The sequence below is a fragment of the Aethalodelphis obliquidens genome, unplaced genomic scaffold, assembly GCF_003676395.1.
Source record: "Aethalodelphis obliquidens isolate GAN/ISIS:26980383/991018 unplaced genomic scaffold, ASM367639v1 scaffold43, whole genome shotgun sequence".
NCBI classification, from domain to species: domain Eukaryota; kingdom Metazoa; phylum Chordata; class Mammalia; order Artiodactyla; family Delphinidae; genus Aethalodelphis; species Aethalodelphis obliquidens.
In genome coordinates this window covers 14899769-14915039 of record NW_020837987.1, presented here as the reverse complement: position 1 = coordinate 14915039, position 15271 = coordinate 14899769, and the positions used below count along the sequence as shown (strand labels likewise).

Below are 15271 nucleotides of genomic sequence, written 5' to 3'. Positions count from 1 at the left end.
ACACGGCAGGGATAAGCGCAGGTGAGTCTGATATGCCTGTCTCGGAGTCCTGGCCTTCTGCAGCACCCCACGACACCTGTCCATCTGTAAGCCCTGATCTGTCTGTCCCTAATTTCCCCAGCACCCTCCTTCCAGTCCATCTCTGATGTCTAGTTGCAAACCATGTGTCGCTAATTCCCCTTCTCCCCACAGCCACCTATTTCTCCTGGTCCCCTCTCTTTTATGCGCCCCCCTACCAGTCCAACCTTCCTTCTGCACCCATGTCTGTCTGCCCAGTCCTTCTCTGTATCCTTGCGTCCATCTGTGATCTCTGGCCGTTATGTTTCTGTCCTTTATTTCTGCACCCCATCCATCCTCTTGTCCATTGTTTGTCTCTCAAAGATATTTCTGTCCATGCTCCTTCCTGGCACTTATCACTGCCCCTACGTCCACCCATCTCTCACACTCCCATGAATTACACACCAGCTTATTCTTTAAGGTTTGTCCATCCCACGTCTCGATCCTTAACTTTCCGTCTGTCTGTTCACCTGTCCCTCTCTTCTGGGCCCCAGTTTGCCCTTCCCATTATCTCTGTCTCCCCTCCCCTTACCTCTCCCTCTCTCAACTTGGCCCTTATCTCTGCATCTTTCATCTCCATCCCTCCCCAGCCAGCACCACACGTAATCATCTCTTATCTTTCTACCCCCATCCATCTCTCTATACTTTCCTGTCTATACTTTCCTGTTCCCTGGACCTACCAAGCCCTGTCCCACCCTGGGCCATTGCTCACGCTATTCCTGCTGCTTTGAATGCTTTTCCTCACTCCAGCCCCACTGCCCACTGCCCATGGCTGGCTCCATCCCACCCTTCAGATTTCAGAGAGCTCCCCCGACTGCCCACCTCCAGGTCCCCTTGTGACACATCCTCCAACTATTTCTTTTAGAGCGCTTCTCACAGTCTGAGGGCTATGTGTTTCCGTGTGCGTGTTTGTCGATGTGTTTACTCTTTGTCTCCCCTCATTGCACTGTGACACCAATAAGCTGGAGACCGCGTGGGGTTTGTTCCCTGCTGGATCTGCAGCAGCTGGCACAGTGCCTCTCACGAAGTTGGTGCTCAGTGAATATTTGTTGAATGCACGAATGAGAAGTGGTTGTTCCGTTGTCTCTCCCTCCCGAAATTCTGTCCCTGCATCTGTGCAACCCTAATCTTTGTCTCCTTGTCTGTCCACCCCTTTATTTATGCATCCTTAATCTCTGCCCCTTGGCTGGCCTTCCCAGTCTCTTCCTCCTTGTCCATTTGCCCCTAATTTCTTTTCCCTTGTCCAATCCTCCCCTAATCTCCATCCCCTTGTCCATCCACTCCCAATCGCTGTCCCCTTGCCTATCCTTTTTCTGTCTCTTTCCGCCCTTTATCCACCCCTCTCCCCCATTCCATTCCCCATCTGCACTCTTGCCCGGCCCCTCCCAAGAACAGGACCCGCTGGCCACCATGTCAGGAGACTACGAGGATGACCTCTGCCGTCGGGCACTCATCCTGGTCTCGGACCTCTGTGCGCGGGTCCGAGATGCCGACACCAGTGACAGGTGCCAAGAGTTCAACGACCTGCGAATCAGAGGCTATCCCCGGGGCCCCGATGCAGGTCAGCACCCCCAGCCGTCTTGGCCAGCCCCCTGCTTCCACTATAGCCCCCTGCTTCCACTATAGATTCAGAACAGCCCTGCTCAGCTTCCTGTTCCTTATGGGGCCGGTCCCTCTTATAGTCTTGCCTCCATCCTGCCTGTTGCTGGTCCCCCAAACCTCTGATCTAAGGATAAGGAGCTCTGTGATCCGTGTGACCTGTGACCTTTGGATTTTGCCCTGTGGGCCTCCTGTCCACCCTCCCTCACCACCACTCCACTGCTGCCACACACCCCCTTCAGGTATCTTTGTGCATTTCACATAGTGCTTAGAAGCTCAGGCTCTTAAGTCAGCCTGTCTGACTTGTCTGGGTTCAAATCCCACCTCCCCCACTTACGAAATGAATGGCTTCTTCTGTGCCTCGATTTCCTCATCTGGAAAATGGGGATCATAAAAGTGACTACTTCATGGGGCATCTGAGAGACTCAAATGATATAACACATGTGGAGTGCTAAGAACAAGCTGGGCGCACAGTGGTCATTCAATATATGTTGGACTGTACTTACTGAGCACCAACTGTGTACCAGACAGTATACAAGATCCACTACCCTCTGTGGTACATATAATCCCTATTTTCTCTTTTTTTTAATTTTATTTTTTAATTGAAGTATAGTTGGTTTGCAGTGATTCAGCAAAGTGATTCATATATATTATTTTTCAGATTCTTTCCCATTATAGGTTATTACAAAATACTAAATATAGTTATAATCCCTATTTTCAATGGGGGAAACTGAGGTCCAGAAGGTGGAGTGATCGGCTCCAGGTAACCCAGCTAGGAATCAGCATGGCTCTGAGAGCTAGGGAATATCATGATTGCCCTCGTCCAGATGAAGAACCTTCAGGAAGCATGAGGTGGGAGGTTACAATGACAGTCACGCTTGCTGAGTGCCAGGGCGGGGCTCAGCATCTCGAGTGCAGGATGTCCATGGGACAGTGACGAGGAACGAGGCCCAGAGACCTGAAGCAGCTCGCTCAGAATCTCATAGCCTGTATGCAGGAGAGCCAGATTTTGACCCCAGGAAGCCTGGTACACTACTGCAATTGTGAGTGATGGGGAATCCCAAGACCACCCTCAGGTTCAATGATTTCTAGGACTCACAAAACTCAGAAAAGCTGTTATACGCATGGCTACATTTCACGACAGCAAAAGGATGGAGACTAAACTCAGCAAAGGGAGAAGAGGCCTAAGGTAAGGTGCAGGAGAGACCAGGCACGAGCCTCCAGTTGTCCTGTCCTGATGGAGTCACGCAGACAGCCCTTAACTCCCCCAGCAACAATGTGTGACAACACGCACAGAGTAGGGCCCGCTCGGGAAGCTCACCAGAGCCTCTGTGTCCAGAGTTTTTACTACTTAGACTTAGCCCCTCCAAGGGTCAAGCTCATAACACGTGGCCCAAAGACCCCAGCATCAATCACATTGTTACACAGACTATCTGATGTGGCCCAAGTGTCTCAGGTAAATAAAAACACTCGGGCAGGACATTCCAAGGGCTTAGAGGTTCACCCCAGGAGCTGATCAAGGGCCAAATGTTTCTTTGGGCAAAAAGGTTAGTATTTTACTGCACAGCTACACTGCCTTGCACAGCCCAAATGGCTCCCCAGTGCAGGCAGACAGGAGTGAGAAGTCTGCCAGGGTTTGGAGGATTGATGTTTTGACTTGGAGAGGGTCTGGGCCAGGCTGACAGTGGGGGAAAGCATCTGTTCAATTCTTCTCCCCCTTCTCTTCCAAAATGGCCCCCTTTTCTCCATTCTTTCCATGTTCAGGAGGCCAGAAAGTCCTTGCTCCGGTTTCTAACAGGCCCCCAGAACTCTAAGTAGATGTCGGTCACTTCGAAAGGAGCACCCTAAGGGGTTGGAGGTGGGGTGGGAAACTCAAGAGTTCTGCCACTGCCCGCCATGTGGGCCTGCAGGGTCATGTCCTCTCTCTCAGACACTCAGTTTCCTTATTTGTAAACTAGGATCAGTCATCCTTAGGTTACACAGTATCCTGAGGATTGACACCATGGGCCACTGACTCAGATTCCCTGGGCAACTCAGGACTAGAGGGCATCCCCCTTGCCACCAAGAGCTCCCTGAAGTGACACAGCCCTTCCACCCAGCTGAGCTTGTTGCCAATGGTTTAGTTACCTGCTACTCCCCCTGCCCCCCATAACCCATGGTCTGTACAGAGCAGGAATTTCCCGTGTTCCACCTCACTGAAGTCAACCCCAAATAAATTCACATTTCCTTGAAAAACCCCACTCCTGGTACCAATTACTAAATGAACCCGAAACCTTCAGTTCAAGATCTGGGCTGTCCTTGGGTTTCTCTGAAAGGTATATCAGCATATAGTAGGCATTCAGAATGTGTTAGCTGCAGTGGCGGTGATGTTGGATACACGTGGCAGCAGCAATAAGATTTATTATTCTAACAAAAATTCATGTTCGAACTACCACTTATTGGGAAATATTGAGGTGTGGTAGCATAATGGTGAAGACGGTAAAGCCAGGCGCCCAGACTCGAATCCTGACTCCCCTGTTCCGGCTCTAGGACTCTGTGTCTTTGGTAACTTCGTGTCTCTTGGCCTCAGTTTCCTTTTGTGGAAAATAACAACAGGCATAATAATGTTGCCAACCCCCTAGCGTGCCTGTCAGGCATAAGGAAGCCAATGCGTATAAAGCACTTATGTGTCCGGAACACAGTCACCTCTCAAGAAACGTTTGCCATTATCTCCCCCAGCTTGCTCGGCACAACATTTACTCCCTGCATTCCTTAAAAGCACTATGAGAGGCAGCACTGATTTTTCCCATTTGTCAGATGGGACTGTCAGGCTCAGAGAGGTTAAGATACATTCCCAAAGCCACACAGCAAGCTGGGATTTGAACCCTGACCTGCCTAACTGTGCCATGCAGTCTCCTTTCTCCTTGATCAACTCTTAGCATTTTAGGGAACCTTCGTCCTACCTCGGATGGTGTATTCCCTTACAGAGAGTCACTGTGGGCTAGCAATCCAGAGAATAAAAAGATTAAAATCCGAAGACAGACTGCCGGCTCAAATCCCAGATCTGTCACTGACTACCTGTGCAGCCTTACACAAGTCACTCAACCTCTCGGGTTCCTCATCTTAAAAATGGTTAGATAGAAACACCGACCTTGAGTAGTCGTGGAGTTTATACTAAGTATTACATGTAGGGTGCTTAGGACGGTGTGTGGCAAATACTAAAGGTTAGCTCTTGGGGACAGCAATGGGAAGATAAACTCTGACCCCGCCCTGACCCCTGACCTTTGTCCTCACTCTCTCCAGACATCTCCGTGAGCCTGCTGTCGGTCATCGTGACGTTCTGTGGCATTGTCCTTCTGGGTGTCTCCCTCTTCGTGTCCTGGAAGCTGTGCTGGGTGCCCTGGAGGGACAAGGGAGGCTCAGCAGTGGGCGGTGGCCCCCTGCGCAAAGACCTAGGCCCTGGGGTCGGGCTGGCAGGCCTGGTAGGCGGCGGTGGGCACCACCTAGGGGCTGGCCTGGGTGGCCATCCCCTGCTGGGGGGCCCACACCACCATGCCCACACTGCCCACCATCCGCCCTTCGCTGAGCTGCTGGAGCCGGGCAGCCTAGGGGGGTCAGACCCCCCAGAGCCCTCCTACTTGGACATGGACTCGTATCCAGAGGCTGCAGCTGCTGTAGTAGCCGCTGGGGTCAAACCGAGCCAGACATCTCCTGAGCTGCCCTCTGAGGGCGGCGCAGGCTCTGGGCTTCTCCTGCTTCCCCCCAGTGGTGGGGGCCTGCCCAGTGCCCAGTCGCATCAGCAGGTCACAAGCCTGGCACCCACCACCAGGTGAGACAGGCTACTGGGCTGGGGGTCCACTCTGAACTTCTGTTCTTCTTATGTGTCTCTTTCCCATCTATGGCTCTCATGAGTCCTGGGGAAGGAGGGAGCTTGGGGTGTGGGTTCCTGAATCCTGGGGAAAGAGGAGGCTAGGGATCCAGACTCCTGAGCTGGAGGGAGGAGGGGGCTAGAGGTCTAGGTTCTTGGATCCAGAGGAAGGAGGAGGCCGAGGACAGGACTCTGGGACCAGGAAGGTGGAAGAGAATGGAGGTTAGAACCCTGAGTCCCTGAGGCACAAAGCAATTCATCTCTTTCTCCCTAAGCCTGGACCGGTGGTGGGACCTGCAGTTCATTCATCCATTGTTCATCATTCTGTACATGTACACCGAGCACCTAATATGAGCTAGAGCTGAGCTGGGTGTTGGAAAAGAATAGAGGCGAGCACGGCAGACACACCCTGCCCTCACGCCACTCACAATCCAGGGGAAGTGGGTCCCCAGGTCAGCTGTCCCTATCCAGCCAGGCCAGGGCTGCAGTAAAGCAGCCTAGGGGACGTGGGCAGGACCAGATCACACAGGGTCTTGAATGCTGGACTGAGGGGGTGGGACCTTGTCCTAGGGCACTGGGGAGCCACAAAGGGCTGTGAGCAGAAGAGGTCAGCTCTGGGTAGAAAGACCTCTCTGGGGCCACATAGGGGACAGACTGGAGAGACAGATTGGATACCAAGAGTCCAGGCAGGAGACAACAAGGCTGAACTGGGGATGGTGGAGGAGGAGATGAGGTAGAGAGAGTCAGGGCGCTGAGAGTCAGGGATGGAACTGGGGTTGACAGCTGTGGGTAGGAGGGGGTGGGAGGAGGTAAGGACAGCACCCAGGGGTCTGGCCTGGCGGTTGATTGGGTGAATGGTGGGGCCGTCAGAGGATCTAGGAAGAGAAGTGGGTTTGAGGGAGACCCTGAGCTTATCTGGGTCTTGTTGAATGGGAGGGGCCCGGGGGAGCATCCAGGGAAAACTGCCTCCGGGAAGGATTGTCTTGGGCTCCAGAGGTTCATAGGTGGTTCTTGTCCAGTGAGCTGGCCAAGGGCTCATGGAAGTTATAGTTTGAGGTCTCTGGGAAGGCCTTCCAGAGGTTGATGGATACACCAGTCTGAGTTCCTCCTTCCCCCATTATACAGATGAAGAAACTGAGGCCCAGAGGGTGTTAATGACCTCCTCAAAGTCACTCTGGGAGCAGGGAATGGCCCTTCAGTAGCTGAAGGCATCTCACCCGGCATCCCTTTCCACGGCTTGGTGCCCTCCCACTTCCCCCAGCCTCATGCCTGCCTCTCAGCGCATCTGGGGCTCCCATGTCCAGTCATGACTGCCCATCACTAGGGGCCCAGGTGTGATGGTCCATGGATGGACGAGCAGGGACCACAGGGATGGGGACATTCAGGAGATGGGAGGGAAAGGATTGCAGGGGAGAGAGGAGATGACGATGGCCCCAGCTGTCTGACCTGCAAATCTAGGTGGATTCTGGGGAACTGGGAGAGCGAGTGGGCTTGGGAGGAGGCACTGAGCCCAGCAGGGAACACGAGGGGTATGTGGTGTCTGATGGGCAGCTGAGGCTGTGGGCTGAACCAGGCTGGAGTCAGAAGACAGATTTAGCAGACATCAGGCTGCTGATGGCCGTGGAAGCCTGGGGCACAGCTGAGCTTGTCCAGGGAAAGCGTGTGAGTGAGAAGGGGAGAAGATGGCAAAGATGGTTAAGGATAGAGCTTTGGGCTTCCAGAGTGTTCTACAAACACAGACAGCCAGAAAAGGAGGTTGAGACAGAAAGAAAGGGGGAGCGATGGTCAGGTGGGAGAGCATGAGGCTGGGACTTAGGACCGGTTAGGGAGACTTGGAGAAGGGCAGGTGCAGGACCAGGGGGTCTGGGCTGTGTGAGGCCCCAGGGGTCCATAGAGAAGCTACTCTGGGTCACCCCTTGAGGTCAGAAGGAGGCTTCTAGAGGCTGGTGCAAGCCCAGGTCTGGGGTGGAGCTAGCTTAGAAAGGGGGATAGGTCACCCTCCTCACACAGATGGGGAAACTGTGGCTCAGAGAATTCAAGTGCCTCGCTCAAGGTCACAGTGGGCAAAGGTGGGGACCTGTGTGCGCCTGGCAATGGGGTTTGGGGAAGAGGCAGGGAGGAGCCTCCCAGGTCTTCAGATGCAGCAAAGATCGGAGCCACTGACCCCACCTTGCCTTCCCCACCCCGCAGGTACCCGGCCCTGCCGCGGCCCCTCACCCAACAGACCCTGAGCTCCCAGCCGGATGCGGGCAGTGAGGAGCGGCCGCCCGCCCTACCCTTACCCTTACCAGGCGGCGAGGAGAAAGCCAAGCTCATCGGACAGATCAAGCCGGAGTTGTACCAGGGCACTGGACCCGGCGGCCGGCGAGGCGGCGGGGCCCCAGGTTCCGGAGAGGCCGGCGCGGGGGCGCCGTGCGGCCGCATCAGCTTCGCCCTGAGGTACCTCTACGGCTCCGACCAGCTGGTGGTGCGTATCCTGCAGGCCTTGGACCTCCCGGCCAAGGACTCCAATGGCTTCTCAGACCCCTACGTCAAGATCTACCTGCTGCCTGACCGCAAGAAAAAGTTTCAGACCAAGGTCCGGAGTGGTGGGCTGGACATCCGGGTCCCAGGGAGGAGGGGCTGGGGGCCGGGACTCCTGGGTCTGAGGGAGGAGGGATTAGGGGCGGGGACTCCAGGGTCTGAGGGAGGAGGGGCTGGGGGCCTGGACTCTGGGTTTGAGGGAGGAGGGGTTGGGGGCGGGGACCCCTGGGTCTGAGGGAAGAGGGATTAGGGGCGGGGACTCCTGCGTCTGAGGGAGGAGGGGCTGGGGGCCTGGACTCTGGGTTTGAGGGAGGAGGGGTTGGGGTCTGGACATCCGGGTCCCAGGGAGGAGGGGCTGGGGGCCTGGACCCCTGGGTCTGAGGGAGGAGGGATTAGGGGCGGGGACTCCTGGGTCTGAGGGAGGAGGGGCCGGGGGCCTGGATCCTGGGTCTTAGGAAGGAGGGGCTGGGGGTCTGGATCCTGGGTCTGAGGGAGGAGGGGCTGGGGGCCTGGATCCTGGGTGTGAGGGAGGAGGGGCTGGGGTTCCAGATTCCTGGGTCTGAGGAAGGAGGGGGTAGGGGTCCAGACATCTGGGTCCCGGGCAGGAGGGGCTGGTGGGCATAGTGTCTGTCTCCCTTCGTCGCCCACCCCCTCTAGGTACACAGGAAGACCCTGAACCCCGTGTTCAATGAGACATTTCAGTTCTCCGTGCCCCTGGCTGAGCTGGCCCAGCGCAAACTGCACTTCAGCGTCTATGACTTTGACCGCTTCTCCCGGCACGACCTCATCGGCCAGGTGGTTCTGGACAACCTCCTCGAGCTGGCTGAGCGGCCCCCCGGCCGCCCGCTGTGGAGGGACGTCGTGGAGGGCGGCTCGGTCAGTGGCTGCTGCATCCCCCATCCCGGGAACCTGGGACCCCTCAGTTTGCCATCTCCTTGCCCCCCACTTCATAACCTTGTAACTCCTTGATCCTGGAGTTTTCTGTTTAGCTTTATTTTGTTGTAAGATACTGCAAACGTACAAGCAAGAATAGAGACCGATATAATGGACCCCCATTCCCCATCCGCACTTTGTCAACTATTAATATCATAACTGGGCCCCACGTTTCCCAACTTCTGACACCAGCACCTCACCCCCCCACCCCGTTGACATCTGATAGTAACCATTGAGAAAACTATAATAGACGCCCATATACCCACCGGCCAGCTTTGTCAAACTTCCATGCCATGACCCCCTGACTTCTGCCCACTGGCCCTAGATTCCTGACCCTCCAACTTCCCAAGCCCAAAGTTCCTTTTGTTTTCCCAACTTCCTTCCCCTCACAACCTCCCAATTTTCCAATTCCCAGACTTCCTGAACTCCCCCAACCCCTCTGAACCCTGAACATTTTGTTTCAAACCCCTGACTTTCAGATTCTCGAATATAATCTAATCCTCTGTCTCTTCATGGTCTCCACTAGAATCCTGATAGCCTGATGCCCCAAGCCTCGGACATACTGGGATCCCCAATATCCTGACATCTCCCCAATTCCCCCAACACCCCCCATGGGCCCCTTCCTCATTTCTTACAACCTCATTCTCCTGTATATCCAATCCTTCCCCAAACCCAGCCCCTAGGTGTTCGTTGGGTGTCCTGACCCCTTCCACGCCCCAGACTTCACACCCTCCCAACTCCTCAGCCCTCTCAGTTCCAATCTGTGGGTTTCCCAACATTCCAGCTCTCTGCCAATCTGGGGTAGCTGTGTGTGTCAGGGCTGGGTGAGCCCTGTCCTCATATCACGAGAGGGCTGGTTTTGCCCACCTGATGGCCCTACTCAAGGTCCTTCCCTTCTCTGAGCCTCAGTTTCCCCATATGTACAATGACACGGTTGAACCAGGTGCCCATGGCTCTTCCTAAAGTACCCTTCGCTGGACCCTCCAGAGCCTGCTTGCTCAGTCCCCCAAGCCCAGCCTGTGAGAACCACGTGCCTAGTTGTAGGGTCCTGACCCCAGGACCCACCTAGCCCCGCCCCCTGTCATTCCCTGAGGCAGCCCCACCCGAAGGCACTCTCCGGCATCCATCTTTGTCTCCTTTTGTCACCTCTCCTTTTCCCTCCGCCTCCTGATAGCTCCAGGTATCGCTCATTCTTTCATTTATTCATGCATTCCTTCAACACCTGTTTTTTTCAGGATCAAGACCTCGGGAGCTGTGGGTCTAAGTTGTCACACAGTTTGCTGTCAGGGGGCCAGCATTACGGGGACACACAGTGCGAGCATCTGCTCAGGGCTGCAGGGAATCTGGGAGCTTGTGGGAAGAGGTGACAGCTAAGCCACGGCTTGGTGGCCGAGAGGAGATGGGGAGGAAGGGTATTTAAGCCAAGGGGACAGCCTGGGCAAAGCCTCAGGGGACTGAGTGGGGAGTCTAGGGACCTGGGCTCCTAACAGTGTGGTTGGGAGGCAAGGGGCTGAGATGAGGCTGAGGGATGGGACAGGCGGGTCATAGGTCCCCTAGCTCTGGCCACTGTTCCAGGTCCATCTGTGTGTGTCACAGCGAAGGGTCTGCCTTCCTTGTAACCTCTGTCTGGTTCTTGGCTGTCACCTGTCTTAAGACTGACCTTTCCGTGTCTTTTCTCTGCCCCACTCTCTCTGGATCTCTGTCCCTTTCTCGATGTAGGTCTCTGCCTCTGTTTCTCTCTCTCTCTCTGGGTCTTTTCCCCTCCCCTCTCATTCTGGGTCTCTGTCACTCTCTCTGGGCATCCATACCCCCCACCAAGTCTCTGTCCCCCTCTCTGGATCTCTAGTCCTGCCCCTTGGGGACTCTGTCGCCTCCCAGGCCTCGGTGCTCCCTCTGAGTCTATGCCCCTCTTCCTCCTACCCACCCCCTCTGTGCTCCCCTGTCTGGGTCTCTACCACCCCTCTCTCCTCTGGGTCTTTCTGACTTTAGAACTCTGTGGGTCTGTCTTTCTGACTGTATCTCTCAGCGTTTGCATCTCTGTCTCAGTCTATTTCTCACCGTGTTCTTCTCTCTCTCTCTCCCTCTTTCTGTCCCTCTCCTGCTCTCTCCCGCTCTCTCCCCCCACCCATGCCTCTTCCAGTCTTCCCTGCAGAACAAGTAGGATTTGACGATGGCAGGCAGCTGTGGCCGAGGAGTTACCAGGTTTGGCCCGAAGTCAGATTGTTAAGTGGATCAGAAACCTGAGCCCTGGAGACGTGAGAGGACAGCTGGAGTCTGGGGATGGGAGAGAAAGTCAGGGAGAGACAGTGGGAGGCTGAGGCAAGGCGTCGCTGACCCTCTTTCCCCAACTGCAGGAAAAGGCAGATCTTGGGGAGCTCAATTTCTCACTCTGCTACCTCCCCACCGCCGGGCGCCTCACCGTGACCATCATCAAAGCCTCTAACCTCAAAGCAATGGACCTCACCGGCTTCTCAGGTGGGTTCCGGGAAGGCGCTGGCATCTGAAGCGGGGGAGGGGCTGGGACTCCTGGGTCTGAGGGGGGAAGGGCTGGGGGGGCCTGGATCCTGGGTCTGAGGGAGGAGGGGCTGGGGGCCTGGGCCCCTGGGTCTGAGGGAGGAGGGGCCGGGGGGAAAAAGGCTGCGGATCCAGAACCTTGGGTCTGGGAGAAGAGGGGTCTGGGGTCCACAGTCGGGTCTGAGGAAGTCGAGGTTCAGTGCTCTCCACAACCGCCCCCAGACCCCTACGTGAAGGCCTCTCTGATCAGCGAGGGGCGGCGTTTGAAGAAGCGGAAAACCTCGATCAAGAAGAACACGCTGAACCCCACGTACAACGAGGCGCTGGTCTTCGACGTGGCCCCCGAGAGCGTGGAGAACGTGGGGCTCAGCATCGCGGTGGTGGACTATGATTGGTGAGGGCGCGGGGTTGGGGGGGTGAGGGCGGGGGGCGGGACCGGGCCTGCCTCCCTCCCTCTCAGGTGCTCACCGACCCCCCACCCCTGACCCCCAGCATCGGACACAACGAGGTGATCGGCGTGTGCCGCGTGGGTCCCGACGCCGCCGACCCCCACGGCCGCGAGCACTGGGCCGAGATGCTGGCCAACCCGCGCAAGCCCGTGGAGCACTGGCACCAGCTGGTGGAGGTGCGTGGGCGCCACCCGACGTCCCTCCCACCGCGTTTGCCCCTTCACTCACGCAACGCGTCACGTTTCTGTGGGCTGTGGAGTCAGCGTAGGTTCGAACCCCCGCTCTACCATCTCTAGCTGTGTGATTTAGAGCAAGTTACTTGAACTCTCTGTGTCTCAATTCCCTCTGTTGGGAAATGGGACCGTTAATAACACCTATTGTTAGGGTAGATGTGAAGATTCAGTGAGTTAATGCAGGACTAAGTGTCTGCCTCTTAGTAAGGGCTCAGTAAATAGTCAGCTACTATTATTATTATTACCCATGGTGCTAAGTCCCAAACAAAAGGAAAACACTAGGCGATAAAATAGAGCGGGGTTTTCTTTATTTGTTATTTAAAGCAGGCTGTGAAAATTGAAATGAATAAGAAAATAAAGTTGAAATAGAACAGAACAGACATTTTCACAGGGCAGCAAACCAAGGATCATAGCGTTAATTTATTTTTCTCCCTGTCAGTTGTGGTCCAAACGTTTTGGAATCTGGGAGGTAGAGGGAATCTGGATGGGGGATGGAGGATGCCCTTTAGATTAGGGAGTCATGGAGGACTTCTTGGAGGAGGTGACATTTGAGCAGAGACCTGGAGGTTGAAAAGGAATGGGCTCAGGTGAAGAAGATTGTAGGGAGAGGGCAAGGCTGCCCGTTCCTGTTCCTCGGAATCATCGAGGAGGCTGATGTCAGCGGTGAGCCTGGAGCAGACAAAGAAGGGGTACGAGCAGATCCCAAGAGGCCTTGTGGGTCACGCAAGAACAGCCTGATAATTTTTAAATTAAAAATTTAAGATCATTACTTGGTCAAGAGAAATTTTCAAACGTGGTTCTCTCATTTGAAACCAAGAAAAGCAAAGAAGTAGCTTTTGAAGCTATTGATGAATTTGCTGTCACTAAAGCCAAGGAAGTGAAATTATACTAGATTCTTTGTAGGATATAAACTGAACATTTAAACTTAAGAAAATGTGAATTTCAATACACTTACTCTTCTTTTTTTTTCAGTATTTTCTCAATTATTTTAATATGCCACGAAAAAAAAATTTTAAATACAGAAAAATCAGGTGTATATTTCTCCTTTCATCTCCAGTTCTTGAGCCCAGGAACTGGCCCTTATTTACAATTTAAATAAATTTTAATTTTAAATAAATTTTAAATAAAACAAGTTTCATTTAAAATTTATTTAAAATGGCACAGGACTGGCTTTCATTTAAAATTTGTATTTTGCTCATCATGGATTTTTTTTGCATTCATTTCATTTTTTTTAAATTGCATTACAAGAGCATTTATCTTGACTGCTGAGTTTGGATGCAACTTAAATTTTACACTAGGAGTCAGTTCCTCACTTGGAATTGACTAGTCTGGCCCTGCTTTGGACTTTTTTCCTGGTTGGGGGTGCGGGGGGCTTAAAGGGCTGAGCACAGAACTCAGATGTGAGTTTTGAAAAGACCGTGATTGTAGTTGGATAAACAGATGGCAGCTTCTCCATCCTTCCATCACTCACTCTTCTAATTCACTCACTCATTTATTCACAAACTTCTCTGGAAGCAGAGAGGAGCTGAATCCCAGCAGAGTCTGGCCCTGACCTTGACTTTCAACCAGTAGTGTTATGTGGCCCCAAAGCATCTTTCTAGTCCCAGAGCTGACCCTGCCCCTTCTCTGCTCAGCCCTCCCATGGCTCCTCGGCACCCCCAGGACTGGGTCTCAGCTCCTCAGAGGCCCTGCAGGGTCTTCCCCGTCACCCCAGTATCCTCATCTCTCCTCACATTTCCACGGACTGCTTCTTTGTGTCTCAGTTTCTGCATCTGTAGAATGGGACTGTTGTACCACTTGTCCCATCACTTCAGAGCCAGGCAAAAAAGAGAACTGTAAGTGATGAAAACAGGGAATTCCCTGGCAGTCCAGTGGTTAGGACTTGTGCTTTCACTACCGAGGGCGAGGGTTCAATCCATGGTTGGGGAAGTAAGATCCCACAAGCCGCAAGTCACAACCAAAAAAAAAAAAGAAAGAAAACAGGTTTGATGTCTTATTAGATTGATTATTAGCAACTGTTTTGTCTCTGTCCCTCACTCCTGAGCTTCTGGATTTCTCCTTTCAGGAAAAGACTTTGACCAGCTTCACAAAAGGCAGCAAAGGATTGTCAGAGAAAGAGAACTCAGAGTGAGGGGTAAGGAACCCAGACCGAGGGTGGGAGGGGCTGGACTCCTGGGTCTGAGGATGGAGAGACATAGGACCGGGATTCCTGGGTCCCTGGGGTGGTGACGGAACTATAGCAGGTCATGGGCCTGCTCTCTGCCATCACTGATGTTTCCTCCCTGCCCGGTCCTGCAGGTCTGGCCTAAGCTCAGGATCGGACCAGGCCCCCTCAGGACCCCATCCCTTCCTGCCCGGACTGTGAATTCATCTCCTCGAAGCCATAACGTCCGAGCCACGTGGTGCGGGGCAGTGCTGGGCCTGCCCATCCTTCTACCCCTGGAGGCGTGGGGATGGAAGGCAGGCGGGCCCAGCTCCCTGTTTCAGGGTGGGGGGCATCCAGTCTCCACTGTGTCTGTCCTCCCTTCCCCGGGGCTCCCCATCCAGGCGAGGGGCCGTGCATGTCTGGGGGACCCCTCCCCCTCCCCAAACCTCTGTCTGTCTCTGTGTCTCTTTGCTGTTTGTACAAGACTTGGCGTCCTAACCCTTGTTCTCACCGTGAATGTCAACAGACCAATCCTTCGTGTTCCCCTAGACACACGCACAGCTGTGTCTACCCTTTCTGTTCACCACATCCCCCGTCTGGCCAATCCCCCCACTGCTGCTGCTATGAATGCCGGAATAAACACATACCGTGGGTCTCACTCTGTCTAGGGCTCCTGTCCTTTCTGGGACCGGGAAGCTGGGTTGGAACATCCTGGCTCTGCATTCAGACAAATGTTTCATTCGCTGCCTGGGTGACCTTTGGCAACTTAATTGATTTATCTGAGCCTTTCTAAATTTCACATTGGCCAGGACCACTGTGATTATAGGACACAAAATGCAACCCAGGGGCTTCCCTGGTGGCGCAGTGGTTAAGAATCCACCTGCCAACGCAGGGGACACGGGTTAGGGCTCTGATCCGGGAAGATCCCACATGCCGCAGAGCAGCTAAGCCGATGTGCCATAACTACTGA

At 54.2% G+C, this 15271-nt stretch overlaps 1 protein-coding gene across 1 annotated transcript; it reads left to right on the top strand.

The window, feature by feature from the left end:
- The first annotated feature begins 1313 nt into the window (after window positions 1–1313).
- On the top strand, window positions 1314–14962 carry SYT3 (synaptotagmin 3). Its single transcript, XM_027079122.1, has 9 exons — window positions 1314–1618; window positions 4939–5464; window positions 7694–8081; window positions 8684–8902; window positions 11314–11434; window positions 11696–11867; window positions 11966–12098; window positions 14221–14289; window positions 14454–14962. The coding sequence occupies exons 1-8, from the start codon at window positions 1468–1470 to the stop codon at window positions 14284–14286; spliced, it is 1776 nt and encodes a 591-aa protein (XP_026934923.1). The 5' UTR covers window positions 1314–1467; the 3' UTR covers window positions 14287–14289; window positions 14454–14962.
- The last annotated feature ends 309 nt before the right edge of the window (window positions 14963–15271 follow it).